Here is a 24,208-nt window from a genome sequence, read left to right on the forward strand (position 1 = left end):
ATGGCGGTGAGGGCGGCGGTGACACGAAGCCCTGCCTCAGTTTCCCCCTACAGCGGTGTGGATGCCGGGGCCTCCGGGATAACCGAGGAAGGGGGCGGCTTGGCACAGCCCCCGAGCACCGGCACCGTGCCCGCCGCCGCTCTGCACGCGCCCGTCTCGCACGGCGACACCCACGCGGGCGCTAACGAGGCGCGTGGTGACGGTGGCGGCGTGCGCGGTGCCCATGTGCCGTGTCGGGTCAGATGCCGCCATGGCAAGCGAGTCCCCATCGTGCCCCCCACCCTGACACCCGATGGGCACTGGGGCAGGGAGCTCCGTGGACACTGGAGCGGATGACACCCCTGTGCAGGGGGGATGGGGACGGTGCCCGGTGCAGGGCAGGGTGCTGGGCAAGGTGCTGCCCCCCCTGCCCCGGTGTCCCCAGTCTCACCTGCGTCGCTCTGGGGGTCCATGGCGGCGGCGGGTTGACAGCGGTGGCGGGGGACGCGGAGAGGCGGGTGTCCGGATCGGCCGTCAGCGCCGGGGCTGTGCCCGCGCGCCCGGGAGCCCTGCGGGATCAGCACCCTCATCAGCACCCCGGGCCCCCACCCTGCCGGTGACCCCCCCACCCCAGCACCAAACAGGGGGGTCTGAGGGCAGCACCCAGCACCGTGGGGTGGGGTACGCGTGTGCCCCCCATCCTGAGCATCTGCCCAGGGCCGGACCCAGCGCCGTGTCCCCCCCCCGCCCCGAACGCTGCGGCGGTGGCAGGATGCGGCCCCGCTCCCGGCTGCTGCCCCCCGGCAAAGGGGACCCCGGGGCGGGGGGGGGGGGCAGCAGAGCGGACCCGGGGGTGGGACAGCGTTACACAAGGCTCTGCAGAAGTCGGGGGGGGGGGCACAAACGGGAGGACGGCGGTGAAGCGCAGCCCCCAGGACCCCCCGCGGTGCCACCCTACAGAGACACGGCTGCCCCCCCCCGCTCCAGGTCTCCTTCAGCGCGGTGGGACCCAGCCCCATGGGGAGGGGGGGGGTTACACATACTCGGGGCTGACCTGCCCCCCCCGCCGCCGAGATGCTGCAGCCCCCCCCGAGGCATCGCCCCGGGATGGGGGTCGGGAAGGGCACCGGCGGCGCGACAGACCCCACGGGGGGGGGGACACACACGACACACACACGCTACCAGCAGACCCGAGCCCAGCGCGGTTGCAAAGGCCCCCCCCCCCCCCCGCAAACGGCCCGCTCTGCGGAGCCGCCGCCGCGCTGGCGCACGGGGCCCCCCCCGCCGCTCCGCACGGTGCAAACCCCCCTACCACAGCCCCCCGCATTGCACGGGCCCCCCCACAACGCACGAGGACCCCCCCCACGCTGCACATCCGCGTGTCCCCCCCCCCCCCCCCCCCCCCCCCCCCCCCCCTCAAGCGCTGCATCGCGCTCCCCCGCTGCAGCCCCCCACCCCCGCGGTGCGCGGTGCCCCCCCCCCTCCCACAACCCCATTGCACCGCTGCACCCCCCCCCCCCCCGGTACCTGCGCCGTGCCCGGCCGCGCCGCCCCGCGCGCGGCCCCGCCGCCCCTCCATCTTTGCAGCGGGGCCCCGCCCGCCCCGACAACAAACATTCGGTGACGTCACTCGCCGTCACGTGACGAACCCTGCGCTAAAAATAGCCTCGCCCCTCCCCCCCCCCCCCCCCCCTTCCCCGGGGGCGGGGCGCGGCGAGGGGAGGGGCCGCCTTAAAGGGGCCGCGGAGGGGGGGGGGGGGGGGGAGGGGGGGAGGAGGGGGCGGGTGTGCAACGGCGCGCGCGTGTGCGCGCGTGTGCGCGTGGCTGGTGTGCAACGACCCGCGCGCGCGTGTGACGGGCCGGTGTGCAATGGCGCGCGCGCGCGAGTACACGCGTGCACGCTGCGGGATGGTGCGCGACGGCACGCGTGTGCGTGTGACAGGCTAGTGTGCAAGAGCACAGGTGTGAGTGTGCGCTGCCGTGCAATGACGCACGTGTAGGCGTGCATGCGTGCACCATGGGCCGGCGTGCAATGACAGAGGATTGTGTGACAGGCCGGCGTGCAACAGCACGTAGGTGAGTGTGCAAGCACCATATATGACGGCACACATATGTGATCACATGTGTGCCACACATGGGTGTGCAACGGCACACGCACATGCGACAGAACGGGTGTGCAAGAGCACACACGTGAGTGTGCGTGACAGGGTGGCGTGCAGCGGCAAACACACACGTGTGCCACAGGCTGGCGTGCATCCAGCCACGCGTGTGCAAAGCACACAAACACTCGTGCGTGAACACGCGTGTGCAACAGGCCGGCAGGGCGTCACACGCGCCTGACCTACGACAAGTGGGCGTGCAACGACACACGCGTGCTGCGCGCCCAGCGGCCTGTGTGCAGCTGTGTCCACTGGTGCGTGTGCGACGGGCTGGCGCGCAGTTGCACGCACGTGTGAGTACACGCGAGGGGGGGGGGGTTTGGCGTGCACACACGAGGGGCCGGCGTGCCCTCGTGCAACACACACCCCACCCCCCCCTCCGCGTGCCCGCCCCGCTGGCTGCCAGCACTTGCTTGTGCAATTGCACACGAGTGTGTCAGAGCCCGGGGAGGGGCCGGGGGGGGGCGCAGGTGTGTGTGTGTGTGTCCCCCACGCGGGGATGAATCACGGCGGACCCGGAAGCCGCGGTGAGTCAGCGGTGGGGCGGGACGGACCGACGGAACGCTGGGGGGGGGGGCGGGGGCGGTGCTGCCACCGCCCCTTTAAGAGGCGCGGCCGCGTTCCCGCCCTCCGACGGGCGGCGCGCGGCCCTTAAAGGGGCCGTTCCCGCGCGCGCCCCCCCCCCCTCCCGTGGGGCCGCAGGTTCGCGGCCCGGCCCGGCCCACTTCCGCCTCCAGGGCCGCGCCGCTGCCATGTAACGGGGGGGGGGGGGAAGGGGGGCAGGTTTGGGGTCCCCACGGGGTGTGGGTCAGGCCCGGGGGGAGGTTTGAGGTCCCCGTCGGGGACAGCGTCTCCGCCGTGGGGCCTTCGGGGTCGGTCCGGTCCCCGCGCGGTGGGGGGGGCGAGGGGTCGTCGTCGTCCCCCCCCCCCCGGCCTCCCTGGGGGGGCTCCGGGGTCCCCGCGGGGCGGGAGGGCACTCATGACCGCTACCGGGGGGCCCCCCCGGGTCTCCCCCCCCTTCCCTGCAGGCCCGCCGCCTCCAGCAGCTGTTCGGGGCCGACGCGGACCTGGCGGACGAGGTGAGGGACGGGGCGGCACCTCCCTGGCACCGGTGACAGCCGTGGGGGCACTGGCGGTGCCCCGAGCTGCCCCGCGGGGGGGGCTCTAACCCACGCGGGCGGTGGGTGCGGGTGGTGGCACCTCGTTAAGTGGCATCGACATCGTGACGAAGTTTCCTGCTCTTGGCTTTGATCCTCGGGGGACATCGGGCGGGCTGCGCTGGGCCGGTCACCCCAGCGGGATGGGGACGAGGATGGGGGGCGGTGGGGGGACACACGGGGGTGTCGGGCTGCCCGCTGCCTTCTCCTCCCGCAGGATTTCCTTTCCGCCGTGGAGGACGCAGAGAACCAGTTCGTGGTCCCTGGACGTTCGTCACCCAGCGGTGGCCCGGTCCCTCCCGGCGTGCCGTCCGCAGCCCCTGGCCTGCAGCCCCAGCTCGGTCACCGCTCCGGTAAACCCCCCGGCCTGCGGCCCCTCGCCGGGCAGGGGGAGAAGCCCGTGGGCTGCTGGGGACCCCCAGCTGGGGGGAGCAGCCCCCAGGATGAGCTGGACAACGATCTCTTCCTGGCTGCTTGCATGGAGCTGGAAGGCCCCGAGATGCCGGCAGGGGCCAGTGCTGCCCGACCACCCCCCAGCCGGTGGGAGAAGCCCCCATGGATCCTGTACGGGGCAGGAGAACCCCAGGAACAGGCAGCCCCCAAGAAGCTGCGGGTGGGAGAGGAGCTGGTCCCTCCTGGCTCTGGGGGGATGGAGGACAGGCAGGACCCCTGCCCGCCCCACAGGCAGCTCCTGCTCCCAAGCTGGTGCTGCGGCCCAGCGCAGCCGGTGCCTGTCCCCCTGGACCCCCCCACCCCGCTGGGAAAGCTGGGTGGCTCCTGGAGCTCCCTCCCCACACCCGGGATTCCAGCCCCGAGGCCTTTCCAAGCGTCCCCATGCCAGCAGGAGCAACGCAGCTCCTCCGTGGGGCTGCAGGTGCCCCGTACCCCCGCAGCACAGGCACCCCGGGCAGAGCTGCCCCACACCCCGACTGCCTCCTGGGACCCCCACAACCCTCCGGCCCTTGATGTAGCTGTGTGGAGCCCCCCGCCGAGGCAGCCGCCCAGGCCGGCCCCGGGCAGCCTGCAGACGCCTGTGGCACCAACCACCTCGTGCAGCTGGTGACTGCGGCCAGCAAAGCCCCCGGGGCCACCCCAGTCTCCACCGCAGGGGAAGACTCGCCGGTTCCGGGGCCTGCTGGGATCCTGCCCCAGCAGGTGGGTTGCAGGGGATGGGATGGGGCCAGAGATGGGGATGGAGATGAATGGATAGGATGGAATGGGATGAGGAAGGGGATGGATGGGACAGGGATGGGGAGGAATGGGATGAGGAAGGGGATGGGATGGGGACAGGGATGGGGATGGAATGGGATAAGGATGGGGATGGGATGGGAGCAGCTGGTGAAGAGATTGCAACACCTCAGACATCTCCTTCTCCTCCTCTCTCCCATAAGCATGCTGGGAAGCTCCTGGAGGAGATCCTCGTTTCTGCTCCCCATACTCCAGCTCACGGGGCTGTGGCGAAACCACGGACGGAGGTAACCCACTGCTCCGGCACAGATCAGGATATGAATCCCAGTGGCACTGCTGCGGGCAGTCCCCAGGCCACAGCTTTGAGGGTGATGCGGGAAGGGAAAAGGGGGGTCCCCAGGGCTCCCCCCTTGCTGTGATGAGGTTGAGACACGCGGTGGCTGGGCTACGGGGTGCTGACTGTGGTTTTCCTGTGACTGTAGGGACTGCCCAGCTCCTCAGCCACCCACAGGAAGAGGATTCGGGAAGGGCCCCTGGCTTGCCATGAAGATGGAGCTGGGGCTGGACGAGAGGGACCCCAGCTGCTTCCTCAGGACCTACAGCGTGGTCATGGTGCTGCGGAAGGTGAGGGGGGCTCGGGTGAGGGCACCGGCCCCGGTGACTCGGCTTCCTGCCTCTCCCCTTGCCCCTTGGAGGTGTTTCCAGGGCCAGGCATCGCTGCGGGGAGGGGCCAAGCCAGGGGTGACTCCAGCGCCCTGTGGCCTCGTGGTGCTGCCGGGCTGCCCTCGGCGACATCGGCGTGACGAGGGTGTTGCTGTGCAGGCAGCCTTGAAGCAGCTCCCGAAGAACAAGGTCCCCAGCATGGCGGTGATGATCAAGACGCTGACCAGGACCAACGTCGATGCTGGTGCCGTGTTCAAGGACCCGACTGGTAAGCACGGCCTGGGTCGGGCTGGGGCTCCTGGCCCATTCACTCCCCGTGGCTAACGGGTCCCCTCGTCCGCAGGAGAGATGCAGGGCACGGTGCATCGCCTGCTGCTGGAAGAGAGACAGGGCGAGCTCAGGCCTGGCTCGGTGCTGCTCCTGAAGCAGGTAGGAGACATGGAAGGCAGATCTCGGCAGCAGCAACATGTTTGGGGCTGTTTCTGCTGCGGGGTGCTGCTAATCTGTTGCCACCGTGCCCAGCTGCCAGGCTCGTATTCCGGGGGAGCAGGACAAGGGGCTCTGCCTGGCTCCTCCCCACGCTGTGGCTGGTTCTGCCAGCAGAAGCTGGCGCTCTGGCCCCGACCCACTGCTCTGCCCTCACAGGTGGGCGTCTTCTCCCCGTCCCACCGCAACCACTACCTCAACGTCACCCCAACAACCTGCTCAAGATCTTCCCGCCGGATCCTGAGGGCAGCTTCTCGCAGCCAGCGCCAGTGCAGCGGGAGGTGAGCAAGGGCATGGTGCTGCTGGATATGCAGGCACAGGGATGCTGGCTACCCTGTGCCAATAGCCCCCCAAAGCTATTACCAGGGGGTCTGGACTGCAGGGACCCTCGAGAACAACCAGGAGGAAGGAGGAGGCTTGGGAGGGACAGATAAATCCTCCTGTGGGCCCCCCAGCAATTCATCTCTGCTGGGTTTTGCAGGTCCCTGCTCAGGCTGAGCTACTCCAGCACCAACCCCGCGCAGCGCCCCCAGGGTGTCCCAGCCCCTGGGGACTGGGGACGATGGAGGACGGGCAGCCGCAGCACAGAGCAGTCTACTGGGGGCTTCTTGAACTCGCAGAGCTCCGGGCCCGGGCAGGAAGAGCTGGTTGGAGCCGATGGCTGTGACATGGGTGAGTTGGACCCGCTCTGGGTGGGAAGGAAAAGCTCCATGTCCTGCAGAAAACAGGTCCTGGGGCTGGGCAGTGTCTCCCCTCCCTGGTGATGCCAAAGGGGATCTCGTCCTCCCACTGTGTTCCTGGTACACGGAGTCAATTCCTCCTCTATACACAAGTAAAACTCGTGCGTTTCATCCTCCCTCTCCCCCTGCAGATGACCTGGACGGGCTCCTGGGAGAGCTGCCTGAGGATTTCTTCTCTGCTCCGGCCCAAGCTGACTGCTGCTGACCTCGGGGAGCCGCGGCATGGCCATGGGGCCGGGAAGACGGTTACTGCTGGCACGGCCTGGGCTGCGCCATGGCCCGGAGAGGACACCGAGCAAGCCGGCGATGGCACTGGCTGCCCGCCTGCTCCTTCATCTGTCTGTTGTGTTTGTTCTGGAACCGAGAGCTGGGGGACGTGGGAGTCCCAGGTGGACACGGCCTCGGGCTGCTCAGCTCCCAAACCTGCATTAAAGGGCTGTTGTGTCCCTGCCTCACTCCGTCTGCTCGTGTGTCACCATCCTCTCTGCCACCGCAGCCAGGGGTGCCCTCTGTCCCCTCTCTGCTGAGCTGCAGCCCTTCAAATCCTTCCCCTGTGGGGGTCCCCACTCTCCCTCTCCTCCCCTGGGGCTCAGCCCAAGCCCTGCGGAGTTGGGGGGTACCCGGGTCCCAGCTCACCCCCATGGGACCGTCCTCATCTCGCACCCCCAACAGGTTAAACTCCCTGGCAGCCCCGTGCCAACGTGACTCTGTTTACCGCCCGGGGAAGTTATTTATAGGGCGGCCTGGCCTGGGCTCTTGATTCAGCACTTATGTGTGGGGCACAGCCCTATTTATAACCCCCTACCCAAGCGCAAGAGGCAGCTTGCTGCCCCCCAGCCTTCCCCCTGCCTTCCCGGGGTGCCCATGGCCAAGGAAACCTTCGCCTTCACCTCCTCTGCCCTGCGCTCGTTGCGGCTCCAGCGGGAGCTGCTGGAGCAGGAGGATCGCCGGCGAGCCCTGGCTCGGGAGTCGGCCACGCGCCGATTCCTGCCAACCAGCTCCCGGCCCCCCCCTGACACCCCCCCGGCGGCCCCAGTACTGCCGGGACCCGCCGTCCACAATGCCCCTGTACACCGGGGACCTCCTGCGCGTCAAGAGCATCTTTAAGGACGAGACCACCGCGAACCTGGTCATGGAGACGGTCAGCGAGGAGCTGGTGTGGTCGCCTGAGCAGGGTATGGGGCTGGGGGCTGCAGGGGGCTGGGGGGTCCCTTCCCTGATGGGAATAATGGAGGGAGTTGGGGGAAGTCGGGCAATGGCTGAGGATGCAGTGCCTCGTGGGCTGGGGGGAGGAGGGCTGGCTGCTCTGATTTGGGGGTGGTGGGATGGGAGGACACCGTGGGAAAGGGGAGGTTTGCTCCCCCCAGGGCTTTTTGCATCTGGGGGGCGGAGGGGGGGGAATGTGGGGGTTCACAACCAGCCCTCTGGGCTGAGCTATAGGGTGAGCGGTGGGTCTGGTATAGGGTGACGGGGGGAGTGTGCAGCCCCCTCCCCAGCTGACACCTCCCCATCCGGCAGGGCTGTGGGTGCTGAGCCCCCGTCGGCAGCAGACGTCGGCGCTGCGCATCGCTGCCGGCCGCGGCTACGGTGACTGCGCCCGGCACCTGCTGCTGCGGGGGGGCGGAGGTGGACGCGGTGGTGGGGGGCCGGGCCCCCCTGCACGACAGCGCGGCCGCCCCCCGCCCCGACTGCGCCCGCCTGCTCCTGGCCTTCGGGGCAGACCCCAACGTGCTCAGCGCCGAGGGCTCGGCCCCCCTGCACCTCTGCACCGCGCCCGACAGCCTCCCGTACGCCCCGCCCACCGCGGGCCACGCCCCTCATCTGCATATCAGGCCCCGCCCACGCCACACACCCCACCCATGCTCTGGCCAATCCCACTGCAGGCCTCGTCCCAGGGCTGGGCTCATCTGCATAACAGGCTCCACCCACCCAACGTGTGCACCAAGCTCCGCCCACACCACCAGCCTCATCTGCATGCCAGCCCCCCCCACGCCCCTCCCACCTCCATCTGCATGCCAAGCCCCTCCCACCCACAAGCCCCTCCCACCCACAAGCTCCATCTGCATGCCAAGCCCCTCCCACTCCAAGCCCCTCCCACCCCTCATCTGCATGCCAAGCCCCTCCCACCCCTCATCTGCATGCCAAAACCCGCTGACACGCCCAACCCACCCACCCTCACCTGCCGGCAAAGCTCCGCCCACACCCTGAGCCCCGCCCACACAGATGCCCTCATCTGCATGCCACTCAAGCCACACCCACCAATTATAACCCCCCATAGATAAGCCCCACCCTCACCCAGGGCCAAGCCCCGCCCCAAACCCAAGCCCCACCCACAATACAGCCCAACCCTAGTAAGCCCCGCCCCTCCCAGCCCCAGGGCTCCCGGGTGGCACCCCACACCGTGGCACCCACGTCCCTTTGTTCCAGGGGAGGACCCAGGGGCGGCCCCGGGGGGGGTTTCCCAGCGCTGCCTCACCCATGTGCCCCCTCCTCGGTGTCCCCCCAGGTGCGCGGAGCTGCTGCTGGCACACGGGGCGCGGGTGAACCTGGGCACACGGGACCGGCAGCTGACGGCGCTGCACGTGGCGGCGCGCCAGGGGCTGGCGGCCCACGTGGAGCTGTACCTGCGCCATGGCGCCGACCCCTCCTGCCGCAGCCACCAGGGCGAGACCCCCCTCAACGCCGCCTGCGCCGCCGCCGAGCGCCCCGAGGACGCGAGCGCTACTACCGGGTGGCCGAACGGTTGCTGGAGGCCGGCGCCGACCCCAGGGCCGCCGGCCGCAAGGACCACACGCCGCTGCACAACGCCTGCGGTAACGGGCAGCCCCGGCTGGTACAGCTGCTGCTGCGCCACGGTGCCGATGCCACCATCCCCAACTGCGCCGGATACACCCCCATGGACTGCGCCCTCCACGCCGTCGAGGAGTACCGGCACCAGCGCCCCGAGGAAACCATCACCCTCCTCCTTGACTACGGCGCCGGCCCCGTCCACCCCAAGGTGGGTGCTGGTGGGGGTGCTGGGCACCGCGTTGGCATCCCGCCCCTCCAGTGACACATCTCCGTCGGCAGATGCTCAAGTTCTGCTGCCGGCACCCACCGGCGCTGGAGGTGGTGCTCAACGCCTACGACCGCATCCCCCCCGCCGACAGCTGGGTGGGCGCCGTGCCCCCGGAGCTGTGGGAGGTAAGGGGGTGCGGGGTGCCACGGCGTGTCCTGTCACCCTGCACCGTGCCCGCTCACCCCCATGTCCATCCCGTGTCCCCCCGCTCCAGGAGCACCGGGATTTCTACGCCTCGGCGGCGCGCATGGCGGGGCGGCCGCGGCGACTACAGCACCTGGCACGCTGTGCCGTGCGGCGGCACCTGGGTGCCCGCTGCCACGCCGCCGTGCCCAAGCTGGCGCTGCCACCCGCCCTGCGCCGCTACCTCCAGCTGCCCCTCCAGGGGCTCATCTCCTGAGCCACCTCCGGGAAGGACGAGGGGGGGTCCGGCAGCAACGTGTCCCCCGCTCCTCCGTGTCCTCGCGTGTCCCCCTCTCCCCGAGCGCTCCGGTGTGAATAAAGGACATGGCGGCGGCTCGTGGGGCACCTCCTTCCGTGCGGGGCACAGCGGCCACCGGGCGGGGGGGGACGGTGGGGTCACCGCCCCCCGGGAGGTGACAGCCGCGCCCGGGAGCGGGGCCGGGCCCCGGGGACACACGAGCCGCCCGACGCCCCGCCCCGCGCCGTGGCCACACCCACCAGACCCGCCCTTCCAGCTGAGGCCACGCCCCCACCAACCAGACCCCGCCCTTCCGACTGAGACCACGCCCCCCGCTCCTCAGACCCCGCCCTTCCGACGGAGGCCACGCCCCCACCCACCAGACCCCGCCCTTTCCGACGGAGGCCACGCCCCCTCCCGCCCAGCCTGCAGGCGTGGCCCGAGCGCTCCTCCCTCCCGCCCGCCCGCTCGCGCGCCGGGCCACGCCTCGCAGGCGTGGCGTGGCCGCGCGGCCGTGACGCACTGCGGCCGTGACGCACTGCGTGCGCGCCCGCCGCCTTCTCCTCCCCCCCCTCGCCCCCCCGACCATCCTTCCGCGGCGGCGGCGCTGTGACGTGGCGCTTCCGGCGGGCGGGCGGCGGCGGCGGCGGGACGCGGTGAGTGCGGGCGGGGCCGGCCGGGACCCCCCCCCCCCCCGGGCCTCCCCGCGCAGCCCCGGGCCTGCCGGCGCGGCCCCGTCCCGGTGGGGCCCCCCCCGAACCCCCGGCACCGCCCCGGATAAAGCCCCCGCCCCCCCCCCACCCCGGGGGTTTAACCCGCCCCGGCGGGGCCCTGTCCCGCCCCCGCGGGGTTCGCCCCCTCCCCGGGCACGGCGCCGCCGCGGAAGCCCCGGGAGGCCTTTGGCCGGTGCTCGCCGGGCTCCCCGCCCTGCTGTCCGCCGTTGCTCCGCTCCCTTCCCGCAGCCAGGCGGGTGCTCGGGGGACGGCGTGACCCCGGCGGGGCACAGCGGGGAACCGGCACCGGGAGGGCCCCCGGGCCCCGCCGAGGTCACCGCTGCTCCGTCCTCTCGTGGCCGGTTCCAGCCCGGGCTGTGATTACAGGTGCTGCGCCCTGAATCGGCGCGTCGGAAGCGACACCATCGCCCCTCCTCCCCGGCGAGCCGTAAGTTCTGCCTCCGCAAAGAAACCCCGGGGGGGCCGCTGCCCCCCGCGCCCGCCCCGAGCTCTCCGCGGCGGTGGGGCTGCCCCCAGGCATCCCCCTCTCCCCGGCTCCGGCCGGATTGGTATCTCGGGAGCGAGAGGGAAGCGTCTGCCGCACAAAAGTCTCCTTTTCCTCCAGCTCTTCGCGCAGCGGGATTTATTTTAGGGCTGAACGCGACCCCGGGGGTCCCCAGTGCCACCGGTTCGTGCCTGGCGGGGGGGCTGAGGCAGAACACGAGCTGCCAGGCTGAGCTGGGGGGAGTCTCGGCTCCTCCAGCCCGCTCCAGAGATGGAGCCACTGCCACCCTCATCCGAGGGGTGGGGGACGAGGTGACGGTGGTGGCCGGCGTGGCAGTGCTGGTCCTGGCGCTGGTCCTGGCGTGGCTCTCCACCTACGTCGCTGACAGCAGCAACCAGCTTTTGGGAACCATCGTTGCGGCGGGGGACACAGCTGTCATCCGTCTCGGCCGTGTGGAGCGGTACGTGGGGACAGCGGGGGCGGATGAAGCCCCGGAGCCCCCCGGGGTCCCCGAAAACCCAGAAGAGAAAACAGAAGAGGAGGAGGGGGCAGCATCGGGGCCAGCAGCGGAGCAGGGTGCTAGCCACAGCCCCCCAGACACTGGCCTGGAGCAGCTGCTGGACATCCAGAGCTTGCCCAAACGGACCTCGGCTGCTGAGCCCAGCACCTTGCGCAGCCCGGGGGGGCCGCCTGCCCCGGGGGGGAGCGACCTGTGCTCTGGCCTCATCAAGATCCGCCTCAAATTCCTCAACGACACGGAGGAGGTGGCCGTGGTGCGGCCCGAGGACACCGTGGGGGGCCTCAAGAGGTAAGTCCCGACGGAGAGGGGGACACGAGGGAGCACTGCCTGGTTGCAGACCCACCCCCCCGCGGTTCTTGTCCCGCCCCTTGTACAAACAGCCCCCTCCCCACCATCCTGCCTGACAACGGCAGAGAGTTTTTATCCCCCCCAAAAATAATGAGGGGGTGCCAAGTTTGAATTAATGAGTTTAAAAGATGAGACAGCACGTGGTGGTGGTGCTGTGGCTGGTCCCCCCCCAAGCCAGGACCCTCCTTAATTTTACAATGGGGGGGTTCCTCCAGCCCCAGGTCACTTCAGGTGCCTCCGTGAGCCCCGTCTCTGCCATCCCTGACCTCTCTCCCTCCTCCTGCAGCAAATATTTCCCCGGCCAGGAGAGCCAGATGAAGTTCATCTACCGCGGGCAGCTGCTGCAGGACCAGGGACGGACGCTGCGCTCGCTCCACATCACGGACAACTGTGTCATCCACTGCCACCGTTCCCGGAGCGCCACCACCACCACAGCCCTGCCGGACCCCAGCGCCGCTGCCCCCGACGCCAGCGGCCTCCCCCTCAGCGTGGGGAACCTGATGGTCCCCACCATCATGGTGGTACTGGCGGTTGTCTGGTATTTCCGCATCAACTACCGGCAGCTCTTCACCGCCCCGGCCACCGTCTCCTTGATTGGCGTCACTGTCCTGTTCAGTTTTCTGGTGTTTGGGATGTACGGACAGTAGGGACTCGACTGGGAGGGGCCACAGCCACCCCCCCAAACCCGTCCCCGTGGGCCTGCGGTGCTCAGGTGGGCGCTGCTTTCTCCGCTGTGGCATTAACAGCGACCATAGCCGGCATGGTGGGAGCTTGGTGCGTCCTTTTCAGTCTCAGTGCTGGATTTTTTCCTCCTTAAAAGGGGCTGTGCTCCCCCCAGACACTGTCTTCCTCCCCCCCAGCCCCAAGCACAGCTCCAGGGAGCAGGATCTTGGCCTGGGTGAATGGCACGGCGGGTATGAGGCCAGGGCCCCGCACCGGAATGGGCTGTGGCTTCCTCCCAGGGACTTTTTAAAGCAAATAAAAGGTGGAACGTCAGCCTGAGCACTCGCCTTCCTGCCCGAGGGGCGGCTGCCGGTGGAACTGCAGCCGGCTCGCTACCCTGCTGCGTTCCCCACCCTTTGGGGAAGTGTTTGTTCAAAAAAAAAAAAAAAACTAACACCCAAAAACCAGCCCCACAAGTGGGTTTTGGTAAATCGAACGGCAGGAGCTGGGATGGGAGCAGAAGGGGGGGTGTGCAATGGCCTCACTTAATTAAACACATGTAATTAAGGCAGCGGTGCCGCACAGCAGCCACGAGCCCGAGATACCAAGTGAAGATGCAGTTTTATTTACAGGGGCAGCCACAACCCACTAATGGGACACACAGACCTTACAACGGCTCAACTACCCGTACGGGATGGAGTACGTGCGCAAAAATACAAGTCTCAAGCCCAGGGGCACCCCGGGCAGCCGCCAGCCCTGCTGTGGGGCAAGGACACGGACCCGGAGTGGGGACGGGGCACATCCAAGCCCCCAGCCCCATTATGGCCCCTGGACCCCAAACTGCAGCACCGCAGCCAGAGGGGCTCAGGCTGTCCTTGCCCTCCCAGGTGGTTGGAGAAGGAGGGGGGGGCCCATGTTTCTGGGTGCCTGGACCCCCGTTCTCGTGGCCCGGGGCACGCGAAGGCCAGCTTGGCGTGCTCCAGTGCCCAGGGTCCCCCCCTGAGCCCCAAAGCTGTGCCAGGAGCTACAGCCGACCGCAGCGAGGAGGGAGGGTGGGGGTCCCTGTGCAGCGAGGGTCCCCCCAGCGGTATGGGGTGCCCAGGGCACTGTGGGGACCCCCCCTCAGGTCCTGCCACAGCACTAGCCTTTAGCAGCAGTTTTAAAACAATAGTGAATCCAGAGTCGAGAGCACCATAATTTGCAAGACCCACCAAAAGGATTAGCCACACCGCCACGGCACTGGGGTGGGCGGAGGGGGACAAAAGCAGGGCCCCCCCAACCCCCCCCCCGAGGGACACACAGGTGAATTTGGGGTGTCAGACAGCTATCGGGGGGGGGAGGGGGTACAATGGAGGGGACTGAGCCAACCCTGTCCCCAACACAGCCCCTGTGATGGAAAACAGCTCGCGGGGGGGGCATGGGGGTATCACCAGGCTTGGGGGGGGAACCTGGATCCAGCCAGAGGGACCTGTCCTCCCTGGGTCCGCAGAGCAAGGCGCTGGTCCTGCCCCACCTCCCAGCCAAAGACCAGAGCCCGGGTGGGTACAAACACCAACCAGAGCTGTTGGGGGGGATCCCACAGGACCCCCTCACCCCTGACTGCAGCAGCAGGGCCCCAGGCACATGGGGAGGCAGAGCTGCCCTGGAGCCACCAGCCTGGGGATACGAGGCAGGGGGGGCTCTGCCTCGAAGCTGGGCTGTGTCCCCACCCCAGCTCACTCTGTGGCCGTGGGGGTACGGCACATTTTCCAGCTGCGCCAGGCACAGGGGATGTTCCCCCTCCCCACACAGACACCAGTTTGGAGCAGGGAAGGTCACAGCAGCTCCCCCTGCCCCGAGCTGGGGACATCACCCCAGGTGTCCCCCACCGACAGCCCAGAACATGAAGGATGCAGCATGCAGAACCCCCACCCACCCCCGGGCAAGCTCTGTGCAGGCAGTGCCGGGCCCCCAACACCCCCAGCAGCCAAATCCAGCTGCTTACAGCACACTGGGGGGGGGGGGTCCCCCTACTTGTCTCCGAGCAGGAAAAAAGGCTCCATCCAAAATGTTCCCCCCATCGTGAGCCAGCCCGACCAGCGAGTGCCAACCTGGGGTGTGGAGAGGGGGGAGCAGCCCCAGGCCAGGGCTGACCCCAAACCCCTGGGGCAGGAGGGATCTGCACCCCCCATCACCCAGGTCCAGACCTGCCTCTGGGGGCCCAGATGCCCCCCCCACCCCACTGGGTAAGGGTGCTCTGGAGGAGCGAGCGCGGGAGGGGGTGCAGCTGGTTTCTGGGTGGGTGGTGGGAAGGGAAGGAGGGTTGTGCCCCCATCTCGGAGTGAGATGCCCCCTCAGAGCCCTGACGGGAGCCCCACGTATAAAAACTATGTCACAGAATAAATAGAGGCACCGGGGGTGGGGGGGGGGGGGAGGAAGAGGGGCACTAATGGGGGCTCCCAAATCCAGCCCCTCCTCCTTCCCTTACCCCTGCAGTGATGGCCAAGTCCTCTGTGCCCAGGTACCCGCTTTGTGTCCGAATGGCAGGGCCGCCCCGGCCCGCGTCCGTCCGTCTGTCCGTGCCCCCCCCCACCCCATCAGCTCTGCTGCGCTCAGTTGATGTCGTCGTAGATGCTGGGGGTGTGGGGCGCGGGGGGTTTGGGCTTCTTCTTCTTGCTGGAGCCGAGCCCCGGGGCGCCACTCACCAGTCCCAAGTGGGGCTTCTTCTTCTTGGTCTTGCGGGACTCGGAGTTGTTTGTACCTGGGGGAGGAGGAGAGGACAAAATGGGGGTGTTAGGGACAGCTGGGCCACCGGGAACCCCCCCAAACCAAAGAGGATGCCCCATCACCCATGCATACCCAGGAAAATGTACCCCAAAACGTTCCCTCCATCCTAGGAAGGAGGTGACAAGATGTCCCAGCAGATGCTGTAGGGATTCTGTGGTGGCTTTGGACAGCCACAGTCTGTCTGTCCGTCCCCTCTTGTGCTGGGACACCCAGTTTTGCGCCCCCTGAGGGGTCTGTGCCCCAGATGTGCCCCCCCAAACACTCACTGGCTTTTGAAGAGGCTGAGTCGGAGGGTGAGATGTCAGAGGAGCCGTCCCACTGCAGCCGGCTCATGATGGCCTGGCTCTCCGCCACCTCGAAGCTGTCGTTCTCCACACCGCCCTCCGCCTCGGGCAGGGACCTGAGCAGAGCAGAGGTGTTACCAGGGTTCCCAGCCCCCGGGACAGTGGGACAGAGCCAGAGGTGCCGCACCCCTCAATGCACAGAGGATACCAGGGGCTCTCCACAACCCGGCTGGGGTGCCCACCCCGACCCCAGCCCTCCCCGGAGGGGTCCCCATCCAATCCCCATCCCCACTCGGGACCTGGGTGCCCCGTGCAGCCCCCTCTGGCCTCCGTTTGCATGGGGTGGCAGAGCCTCCTCCCCGTCCCCACCCTGGGACCTTTCGGACCCCGTGTGTGTGTGGAGGGGGGCGGGGGGTATGTGCTCACTTACGCGGAGGGACCCAGGAGGTAAACCCGGACCGATCTCCGCTGCTCATCCGTGTGCTGGGGGCACCGCAGGGACCTGATGGGAGAGAGATGGGGCTGAGTCAGGTGTTTTGCAGCCCCCCTCTGCCTCCCCTCAGCTCCCACGGGGATCCGGGTGCCCTGGGGACCCCCACAAAGCCCTCACAGCCCTGCGCCGAGCAGGGAAAGGCCGGGATGCTCTTACCTGGTGCACATCTTCTTGGTGTGCTCGGAGATGACCCCGCATTGCTGGGGAGAGAAGGCACAGGTGAGTGGGTAGAGGATCAGGCTCAGGGACCCCGACCTCCCAGTGCTGTCCTGTCCCCCCCAGACAGACCAGTTCCACCACCCCAGGTCACCACATCCCCCACAACTGGGACTTTCTGTCCCCCAGGATTGGGACTTTCTTCCCAGTGGGGTGCAGGGCTCCTCCAGGGGAAGATGCACATCCCAGTCACCGAGTTCAGATCAGGAATGTCCCCGTTCCCAGTCTGGAAGCCACCCCCGGCGTGACAGAGCTGAGCCAGGATTGATCCTGGGAGTCCCAGTGCATCCCATCCGGCTGGGGCCGGGGGTTCCTCCGCGCCCGTCGGAGCCTCCCAAGCCCCTGCACCGTGGTGAGCAGCGTCCGCAGCTCCTCGGGGCCCAGCGTCTCGTAGTTGATGCCCGCCGAGTTGCTGTACTGTGGGGGGCAGAGAGCGGTGTCAGGGCTGCGGGGGGGGACACGGGATCCCGGGGGACGGAGCAGGGAACAGGAGCCACGTCCCCCCGCCCCGCGCTCACCTTGAAGGGATCGGGGTTCCCGCCGATCTCGCCTGGAAGAGAGGAGGGGTGAGGAGGGGCCCTGCCGCAGCCTGGCCCCCTTTTCCCCTCCATGTCCCCCCAGTGCTGCCACCAGCTCTGGACAAGCCCCGCCCACCCGCGGATGCCCCGCCCACCCACAAACGCCCCGCCTCCAGCATGTGCCCCACCCCAGCCCCGCCCCTGCACCGATGCCCCGCCCCCGAACGACAAAGGCCCCGCCCCCCGGCGCCAAAAGCCCCGCCCACTCACCATTTTTGTGTTTCAGGGACTTGGACCTGCGGGGCGAGTTGGGGTTCTGCAAGGAGAGCGGGGGGGTTGGGGGGTGCCAGCTGCCCCCCACCCCCGTGTCCCACCCCCCCTCCGCCCCAGCCCCCTCCCCCAGCAGCACCCACCCCCCCCGGCCCCCTCCCCCAGCAGCACCCACTCCCCCCAGGCCCCCTCACCTTATCTGATTTCCTCTTCTTTGCTACGGAGACAGAGACAGGACAAATTTTACCTTTTCTGGGGGATTTAGCCCCAATCGCTGCAGCACCCGCTGCCAGCCCACCCTCCACCCCCGCTGCCGGGACGCTCCCCTCCCCGGGGATGGCAGGGGGTAGGAGGCCAGGGACCCCCAGCCAGGCTGGCACCCGTGTCGCCCCACCTTTCTTCTCGGAGCCGTAGGACCAGTCGTTGTCGTTGATGTCGTCGTTGTCCTCCTGGTCGCTCTCCGACTTGTTCATGTTGTTGCTGCTCGCGATCCTGCACGGGGAGGGGAGGAAGGTCAGGGACTCACAGCCGGGATCCGTCCCCGTCCTCCCCAGCACCCTGGGATCCACCCCGGCACCCCACCCCAGCACTGCAGGATCCACCCTGGTACACTGGGATCCACGCTGGCACCCCACTCCAGGCAGTCCCAGCCCCAGATCCAAGATGAGGGTCCCCAGCAGCCACCGAGGGAAGGGGGATACAGAGGAGCCAGGATTCCCAGTTTGTTTTTTCCGGGAAGGAAGGGAGCAAGAAGAGCAGGAGGTGGGACGCCAGGGTTGGGGGGCGAGGACGCACACCCCCACAACGAAAAGCAAGGAGGAGGGAGAGCCCAGACACCCAGTTTCCGCCCCAGGCTCATCGGCACCGAGATGGGGGTGCCCAAATCCTCTGCACTCCCCCGCCAAGAAAAGACACAGCCCCACAGCCTCAGTCCCCACTTTGTGCCTCAGTTTCCCTACGCAGGACCACAGCAGCCCATTGCGGCTTGGCACTCTGGGGGCATGGGCTCCCTCCGTCCCCGCTTTGTGCCTCAGTTTCCCTACGCAGGACCTCAGCAGCCCCTCACAGCTCGGCATGCCAGGGGCACGGGCACACCTCCGGTTGGCGATGCGGCTGCTGTTGCGGCCCATGCCCAGGCACTTCTCCAGGTGGGGGGCGAAGCGGGAGGCGGCGATGCTGCGGCTGCAGTTGGGGCACACACACTCCTTGTTCTTCCACTGGTTGTACACCTGCCCGAAGATGTCCACGCCGGGCTGGTCCACGATCTCTGCAGCACACACAGGCATCAGCCCCCCGCCCCAAGACCACCCTCTGCTGCGGAGGCGACGCTGGTTGCACCCCGCAGCTCCAGTGTTTTGCTCTGGGGGGGTCCCTCAGGCCACTGGTCCCTTCCCGGACCCTCAGCTTGGCTTCGTGGGGGCTGAAAGCAGCGGTTAGCGCAGCCTGGGGGTTGGGGGGGGGGTCTCTCCCACTCCCACCCACCCAGCCGTGCTCCCCCAGGGCAGAGCACCGCGCTGCAGGGCAGCGTTTCCTGGGTTCGGTTCACCCCAGGGGTTTCCAAACTGGCTCCTCTGGGACGGGACAACGACGTCCTAGTGGGGCCACACGTTTGGACCAGCGCGTTTAACCCTCCTTGGCACCGCTCGTGCTGAACCCCGCCGCGCGGGGATGACCCATTCCGCTCTCCGTGGCTTTTCCCGGTGGCCGCGTGGCCGGCAAGCCGCGGGGCGCTCACCGAAGTCCTTCATGCTGTCGGGGTCCGTGTCGTCCAGGAAGAAGTAGCCGCACTTGACCGCCCGGTGGACTTCGAAGCAGAGCCCCAGGCAGGCATCTTCCACCAGGTCCGTGTAGATCTCGTGCGCGATGGCCTGGGGAAAAGGGGGGGGTGTGTTAAGAGATGAGGTGGGGGCCGCGGGGGGAGGCCAGACAGACCGCACCGGGGGGCCGCTCACCTCCAGTTTGCTGTTATCCAGGCCAGACAAAGACATATCCTCCATTTTCATTTGCAACTGCGCGCGGAGAAGTCACGCTGAACGCTCATAGCACAGGACACGCGGGGGTCTCTCTCTGGGGGGGGACACACACCACAGGGGCTGCGCTGGCACCTCACCTCATGGCCAGGGGACCCCTTCCCGCCTCCCTCACCCCCCCACCCAGCCGAAAAAAACCCACTCCCCAAGGCCTCTGAGGTGTCCCCAAGCCCCCAGGAATGTTAAACCTCCCAGGAATGGGGGGGACATGGGGGTCCCCCAGCCTGGCACCAGCCCCCCCCCAGCAGGGGGGTGGCAACAGAGACAGGGAAGGGTCCCAGATTCAGACCCACTGCCCGGACGCCCCCAGCTTCCAGGACAGCCTCTCCTCCCCGCTCCTTTTGTCTGGATAAACGACGCCTCTCCCCACCGGCTGCCGTGGGGGGAGACGGGACATCCCCTGCACCCCACTGCCAAGTGTGCCCCCCTACCCTGGCCCCGGCCATCACCAAGGCATCAGGCCCCCCAGGCATCGGGGACTTGGGGTGCCCCCCCCCCATGCACCCCAAAGTTGGGCCCCCCCCCGCAGAGAGGTGGTGGGTTTTGCTGCATCACCCTCCCTTGAAGCTGGTGGAGGGAGGGGACAGGGCAGGGATGGGGACCACCGTGTGTCCCCCCCCGCAGAGGGCACCCCAGACCCCCCTCCAACAGCAGTCTAAAAAGGCGGGGGGGCCCAAACTCACGCCAAGACACCCCCCCACCTGCCAGCTCTGCACCCACCAACGGCGGGTACCGGTCAGTGCTTTGCATCACCCGGTTGCCACGGAGACGGGGCTCCGACCCAACCACTGGGAGGGGGCAAGGGGGGGGGGGGGGGGTGCCCCCGTGTGTCCCCGTCCCCCCCGCACCCCTCCCACACCCGCTTCCGGGCCTGGCCCGGGGATTTCTTCCCTCCACCACGGAAAGAGGAAACACCGGTTGGCATCGGCGCGGACCTGGCCGTCCGAGCCCCGTGAGACCCTCTTGGACCCCCCCCCGGGCCCCCCCGGGAGGGGAGGCCGGTGTGGTGCAGGCGGGACGCGGCGGGGGCGGGGGGGGGGGCGCTGCCTGGGGCTGCCCAGTTCCCCCCCCCGCTGCAGGCAAGGCCTGCAGGAGCCGAACAAAAGGGATGGAGGGACCCAGCTGGGGGGGGGGGCCTGCACCCAGCCTGGGGGGCTGCACCCTGCCTGCCCCCCCGGGGCGATGCCCCAGCCCTGGGGAAGGGGGGGGGACACACACGGCTGCGAAACCCCCGCAGCAGCCGGAGGGGGGTGGGGGCGGAAATCGGGGGCAGCTGGAGAGCAGGGCGGGGGGAAAGAGGGGGGGTCCCAGGGCCCGGGGGTCCCTCACGGGGCGGGGGGTCGTGGGGGGATGGGCTGGGGCAGGAGGGGGCCCAGGAGGGGGTGGAGGTCACAGGGGCGGATTTCAGGATGGGAGGGGGGAGCACACGCAGGGCGGGGCGGTCCCGGGGAGGGTCCCGGGAGGATCGGGGACCCCCGAGGGCCGGGGGGGCCCCAAAGCAGCTCGGGGGGGGGGGCGGGGCGGGGTCACCGGGCCTTCACTCCGGTGCCGCAGGGCCCCGTGGCGGGGCGGGGCCGCGGGAGCTGGAGCTCCGGGCCGGGCGAGCCGAGAGGCGTCGGTCGGTCGGTCACTCACCGGCGCGGAGGGCCCGTCGGGGCCGGGTCAGCGCCCTCCGCCGCTCCGCCGCGGGGCCCGGCGGCGGCTCGCCATGCTCGGCGGCAGCGCCGCCCGCCCTCCCGGGGCCGGGGCCGGGGCCGGGGCGGGAGCGGTGCGCGGGAGCGGGCGGGCCGGGCCTGGCGCTCCCTCCGCCCGGCGGCGGCGGCGGCCCGGAGGCGGAGGGGGGGCGGGGGGGGGGGGGAGGAGAAGGGGGGGGAAAGGGGGGGGGGGAGAGGGGCGGGGCGCCGCACCCGGCGCGCGCACAGCCCGCCCCCGCGCCCGCCGCCAATAGGGAGGCGCCGTGCGGGGCGCGGCCAATGGGAGCGGCCGCCGCCGCGCGGGGCTGGCGGCTCGTCGGAGGGCGGCGGGGCGGGGCGGGGCGGGAGGAGGGGGCGGGCGCCGAGGGGGCGTGGCCAGGGAGGGGGCGGGGTGATAGGGGGCGGGGCGGGGGCGGGGCTTGGGGGTTCCTCACCCCCGCGATCCCGCTGCGGAGGCCCCCCCCCCCCCGGATCCGGGATCCCCGCCGATCCCCAGTCCCTACGGATCCCTCATCCCCAGGGACCCCCATCCCCATCCCCAGGGACCCCCATCCCTACGGACCCGCCATCTCCAGGGACCCCCCCCGCATCCCCAGGGATCCCCCCCATCCCCAGGGACCCTTATCCCTACGGACCAGCCATCTCCAGGGACCCCCCCCGCATCCCCAGGGATCCCCCACATCCGCAGGGACCCCCCCCATCCCCAGGGATCCCTCATCCCTACGAACCCCCCATCCCCAGGGACCCCCCACATTCCCAGGGACCCCCATCCCTACGGACCCCCAACCTGCAGGGATCCCCCCCATCCCCAGCGATCCTCCACCTTCACAAGGATCCCCCTCCCAAAGGATCCCCCCTCCCCGTGGATCCCCCATCCCTAAGGAATCCCCCCCCATCCCTATAGATCCCCTCCAGCGACCCCCACGGATCCCCCTCCCAGATGACGACTCCAATGGAGCCCCCTAATCCTCATCCCTACAGACCCCCCCACTAGTGATCCACAGATCCCTCCCCGAGTGTCCCCAACCCACTCCCGATCCCTACGAATCCCCATGGATCCCCCCTATCCCCCAAAAGTGACCCCTAGGGATCCCCCCCCAGCGGATCCCCCCCCCCAAGTGATCCCCACATCCACAACGGGGGGGGGGGGGGGCAAAAACACTCCTCACGCTTGGTTGTTTTTTTTTTCCTAAAGTTTTATTTTTTTTTTATAGTAATGACATGAGAACAGAAACATTATTTTTCACTTTATTATACAAAAAAAAACAAAAAAACCCAAAAAACTCAAAAAAAACAACAACAAAACAAAACAAAACGAAAAAAAAAAGAACCGAAACCGAAGCAAACCGGGAAACCGCAGCCGCGAGGCCCCCGCGTCCCGCTCAGCCGTACAAATTCCGAGTTGGGATTATTTTTATTTATTTTTTTTTAATTTTTTTTTGTCTTTTTTTTAAACCTACAAAAACACTCTTTAAATATTAGAAAAAAAAGATGATTTTTTTTCTTCTTTTTTTTCTTTTTTTTTCTTTTTTTTTTTCTATTTTTTTTTTTTTAAGGTAATTCACAAGAACTTCCATCTAAAGGATCCCGGGATTTTGTGGCAGTGCCAAAATGCACTCAGGTTCAATTCTCTTGCAGCGCAAACGCCTTTTCCCCCAATTGTCGGCGCTGTAAGAATTTTTCATTTTTATTTTTTTTAATTATTATTTTTTTCTTTTTTTTTTTAAACAGAAAAAAAAAAAGGTCTTTTTTTTGTCTTTTTTTTTTGTCTTTTTTTTTTTTTTTTTGTACTAAAAACACATCCACTAAAACACGACGGTGCTGGGTACATTCAGCAGAAAAAGGGATGGGTTTCCCCTTAGGGGATGGGGCGGGGGGCAATTAAAAACTGGAAGGAAAATGAAAGGAAAATCCCAAATAGGGGGGGGAGACACAGAGGGACGCAGAGACGGACACAGTGGGACACACACACACACACACACACACACACACGCCGGCCGGGTTCTCTTCGGGGCCCCGGTCCCGGGGGGGGGGGACACGGGGGGATTGTCCGTGCGGGGGGGCACCTGGGTTCCCCCCCCTCACCCCGGGGCTGGAGTTAAATTTCCCCCAAACGATGGGTTTTTAGCTCAATTTGAGGGGAGAGGCTGTAACGAGGGGGGGGTGTCACACCCCCCCCCCCAGCACTGAGGGGTCCCTGGTTGTGTTTTGGGGTGACTCAAGGTCTTTAGAGCAGCAAAACCGGGGGGAGGTCATAGCTGGGGGGGGCAGGACCCCCCCCCCCGTGCAGCTAGAAAAACCCCAAACCTGCAGCTTGGGTCCCCCCCTCCTCCCCCCCACCGAGCTGAGATTTGGGTGAAAAGAAGAGAAAAATGGCTAAATTAGAACACATAAGAGAAAAAGCCCCCCCAGCCTCCCCTCCCCAGCCATGGGGTGGCAGGTGCCCCCCACCCCCTTCCCCTGGGCCCCCCAAATCCAATCCCCCAGCCCAGCTCCTCTCCGGGGACAGGACAAGAGGGAGGTGGGGGGGGGGGTGTACACCAGAAGGGACAAACCTCGTGTCCCCCCCTTAGAGTGGGGGTCTGAGGAGGGGTCCCCAATTGCACCAGGCATTGTAGGGGGGGGACGGGGGGGACAGGAACCCTGCAGGGAGGTGCCGTGGGATTGCTGGTGCTCGTGTCTGTTTAAAAAAAAAAAAAGAGGGGGGGGGGCCCAGACAGGTGCCGCCAGGACCCCCCCTACGCACCCACCCTGGTCCCCACGGCCCCATCCCCCTCTCAGGGAGGGGGGGCATCGACCCCCCAAAACAAACCCAAACCACACCAGTATTTACAGCATGGTTGAGGGGCGAGGGGGGGGCAAGAACCCGCCTGGGGGAGGGCAAACTCAGGGTAACTGGGAGGAGGGGAGTGCTGGTCCCCTGGGGATTTGGGGCAAAGGGAGAGGAGCAGCTTCACCGAGGGTGGAGGGGAAAATTTGGGGGGGGGGATGACAACGTAGGGGAAATGGGGCAGGGGGAGAAGAAAAAATAAAAGATGGATCCTTCTTGTTTTATAAAAAGAAAAAAAAAAAAAAAGAATAAAATAAAATACAACAGCACAACAACCACCAACCCCCCCTGTGCCCCCCCCCCCCCGTTGGTCACGACTGAGCAGCCGGGACCCCGGATTGGGGGGATGGGGGAGCCACGCGTGGCCCAGCCCCAGGTGCCCCCCACCCCGGCACACACGCTCACACACACACGCACACCCTCACCCCCCCCGTGCCCCCCCCCAATCCATCTATCCCCCCCCGCCGTGGGGATGCGCTGGGTGGTCACAGTCCGTGGCCGGCGCTT

General features: G+C 67.7%; 4 protein-coding genes across 4 annotated transcripts; 3 read left to right on the forward strand and 1 right to left on the reverse strand.

Annotated features, from left to right (window-relative positions):
• HROB (homologous recombination factor with OB-fold) lies at nt 1-6,667 on the forward strand. Its single transcript, XM_086626326.1, is given in 14 exon segments — nt 1-237; nt 3,167-3,217; nt 3,513-3,965; nt 3,968-4,169; nt 4,267-4,329; nt 4,332-4,450; nt 4,687-4,780; nt 4,977-5,107; nt 5,306-5,414; nt 5,490-5,575; nt 5,792-5,834; nt 5,837-5,942; nt 6,114-6,304; nt 6,504-6,667. Coding segments are annotated over 14 exon segments (1,959 nt in total). The 3' UTR covers nt 6,578-6,667.
• A 569-nt stretch (nt 6,668-7,236) lies between these two features.
• ASB16 (ankyrin repeat and SOCS box containing 16) lies at nt 7,237-9,830 on the forward strand. The gene is given in 8 exon segments (XM_086626327.1): nt 7,237-7,356; nt 7,358-7,547; nt 7,891-7,988; nt 7,990-8,159; nt 8,879-9,084; nt 9,087-9,370; nt 9,442-9,555; nt 9,645-9,830. Coding segments are annotated over 8 exon segments (1,368 nt in total).
• Nucleotides 9,831-9,937: 107 nt separating this feature from the next.
• Nucleotides 9,938-12,933, forward strand: TMUB2 (transmembrane and ubiquitin like domain containing 2). The gene is made up of 3 exons (XM_086626328.1): nt 9,938-10,003; nt 10,952-11,877; nt 12,224-12,933. Exons 1-3 carry the CDS (start codon nt 9,938-9,940, stop codon nt 12,582-12,584), a joined length of 1,353 nt encoding a protein of 450 aa, XP_086482454.1. The 3' UTR covers nt 12,585-12,933.
• A 2,110-nt stretch (nt 12,934-15,043) lies between these two features.
• ATXN7L3 (ataxin 7 like 3) lies at nt 15,044-20,847 on the reverse strand. Its single transcript, XM_086626514.1, has 13 exons — nt 20,813-20,847; nt 19,100-19,214; nt 18,883-19,015; nt 18,243-18,414; nt 17,542-17,639; nt 17,342-17,364; nt 17,148-17,193; nt 16,878-16,909; nt 16,708-16,776; nt 16,300-16,343; nt 16,081-16,152; nt 15,633-15,766; nt 15,044-15,340 (listed from the first exon to the last, which is right to left on the reverse strand). The coding sequence occupies exons 2-13, from the start codon at nt 19,148-19,150 to the stop codon at nt 15,192-15,194; spliced, it is 1,023 nt and encodes a 340-aa protein (XP_086482640.1). The 5' UTR covers nt 19,151-19,214; nt 20,813-20,847; the 3' UTR covers nt 15,044-15,191.
• Nucleotides 20,848-24,208: the final 3,361 nt, after the last annotated feature.

Source organism: Tauraco erythrolophus, chromosome 25, assembly GCF_009769465.1.
Source record: "Tauraco erythrolophus isolate bTauEry1 chromosome 25, bTauEry1.pri, whole genome shotgun sequence".
NCBI classification, from domain to species: Eukaryota; Metazoa; Chordata; class Aves; order Musophagiformes; family Musophagidae; genus Tauraco; species Tauraco erythrolophus.

Excerpts from the sequence above, each read along its gene's own strand:
- ATXN7L3 (XM_086626514.1), bottom strand. The coding sequence starts at position 19,150 with ATGAAAATGGAGGATATGTCTTTGTCTGGCCTGGATAACAGCAAACTG. Across the intron at positions 17,365-17,541 it reads CTACGGCTCCGAGAAGAAAG|CAAAGAAGAGGAAATCAGAT; the intron begins GTGGGGCGACAC and ends CTGTCTCCGTAG. Across the intron at positions 16,777-16,877 it reads GGAACCCCGATCCCTTCAAG|TACAGCAACTCGGCGGGCAT; the intron begins GTGAGCGCGGGG and ends TGCCCCCCACAG.
- TMUB2 (XM_086626328.1), top strand. The coding sequence starts at position 9,938 with ATGGCGGCGGCTCGTGGGGCACCTCCTTCCGTGCGGGGCACAGCGGCC. Across the intron at positions 10,004-10,951 it reads CCACCGGGCGGGGGGGGACG|GTGCTGCGCCCTGAATCGGC; the intron begins GTGGGGTCACCG and ends CTGTGATTACAG. Across the intron at positions 11,878-12,223 it reads ACCGTGGGGGGCCTCAAGAG|CAAATATTTCCCCGGCCAGG; the intron begins GTAAGTCCCGAC and ends CTCCTCCTGCAG.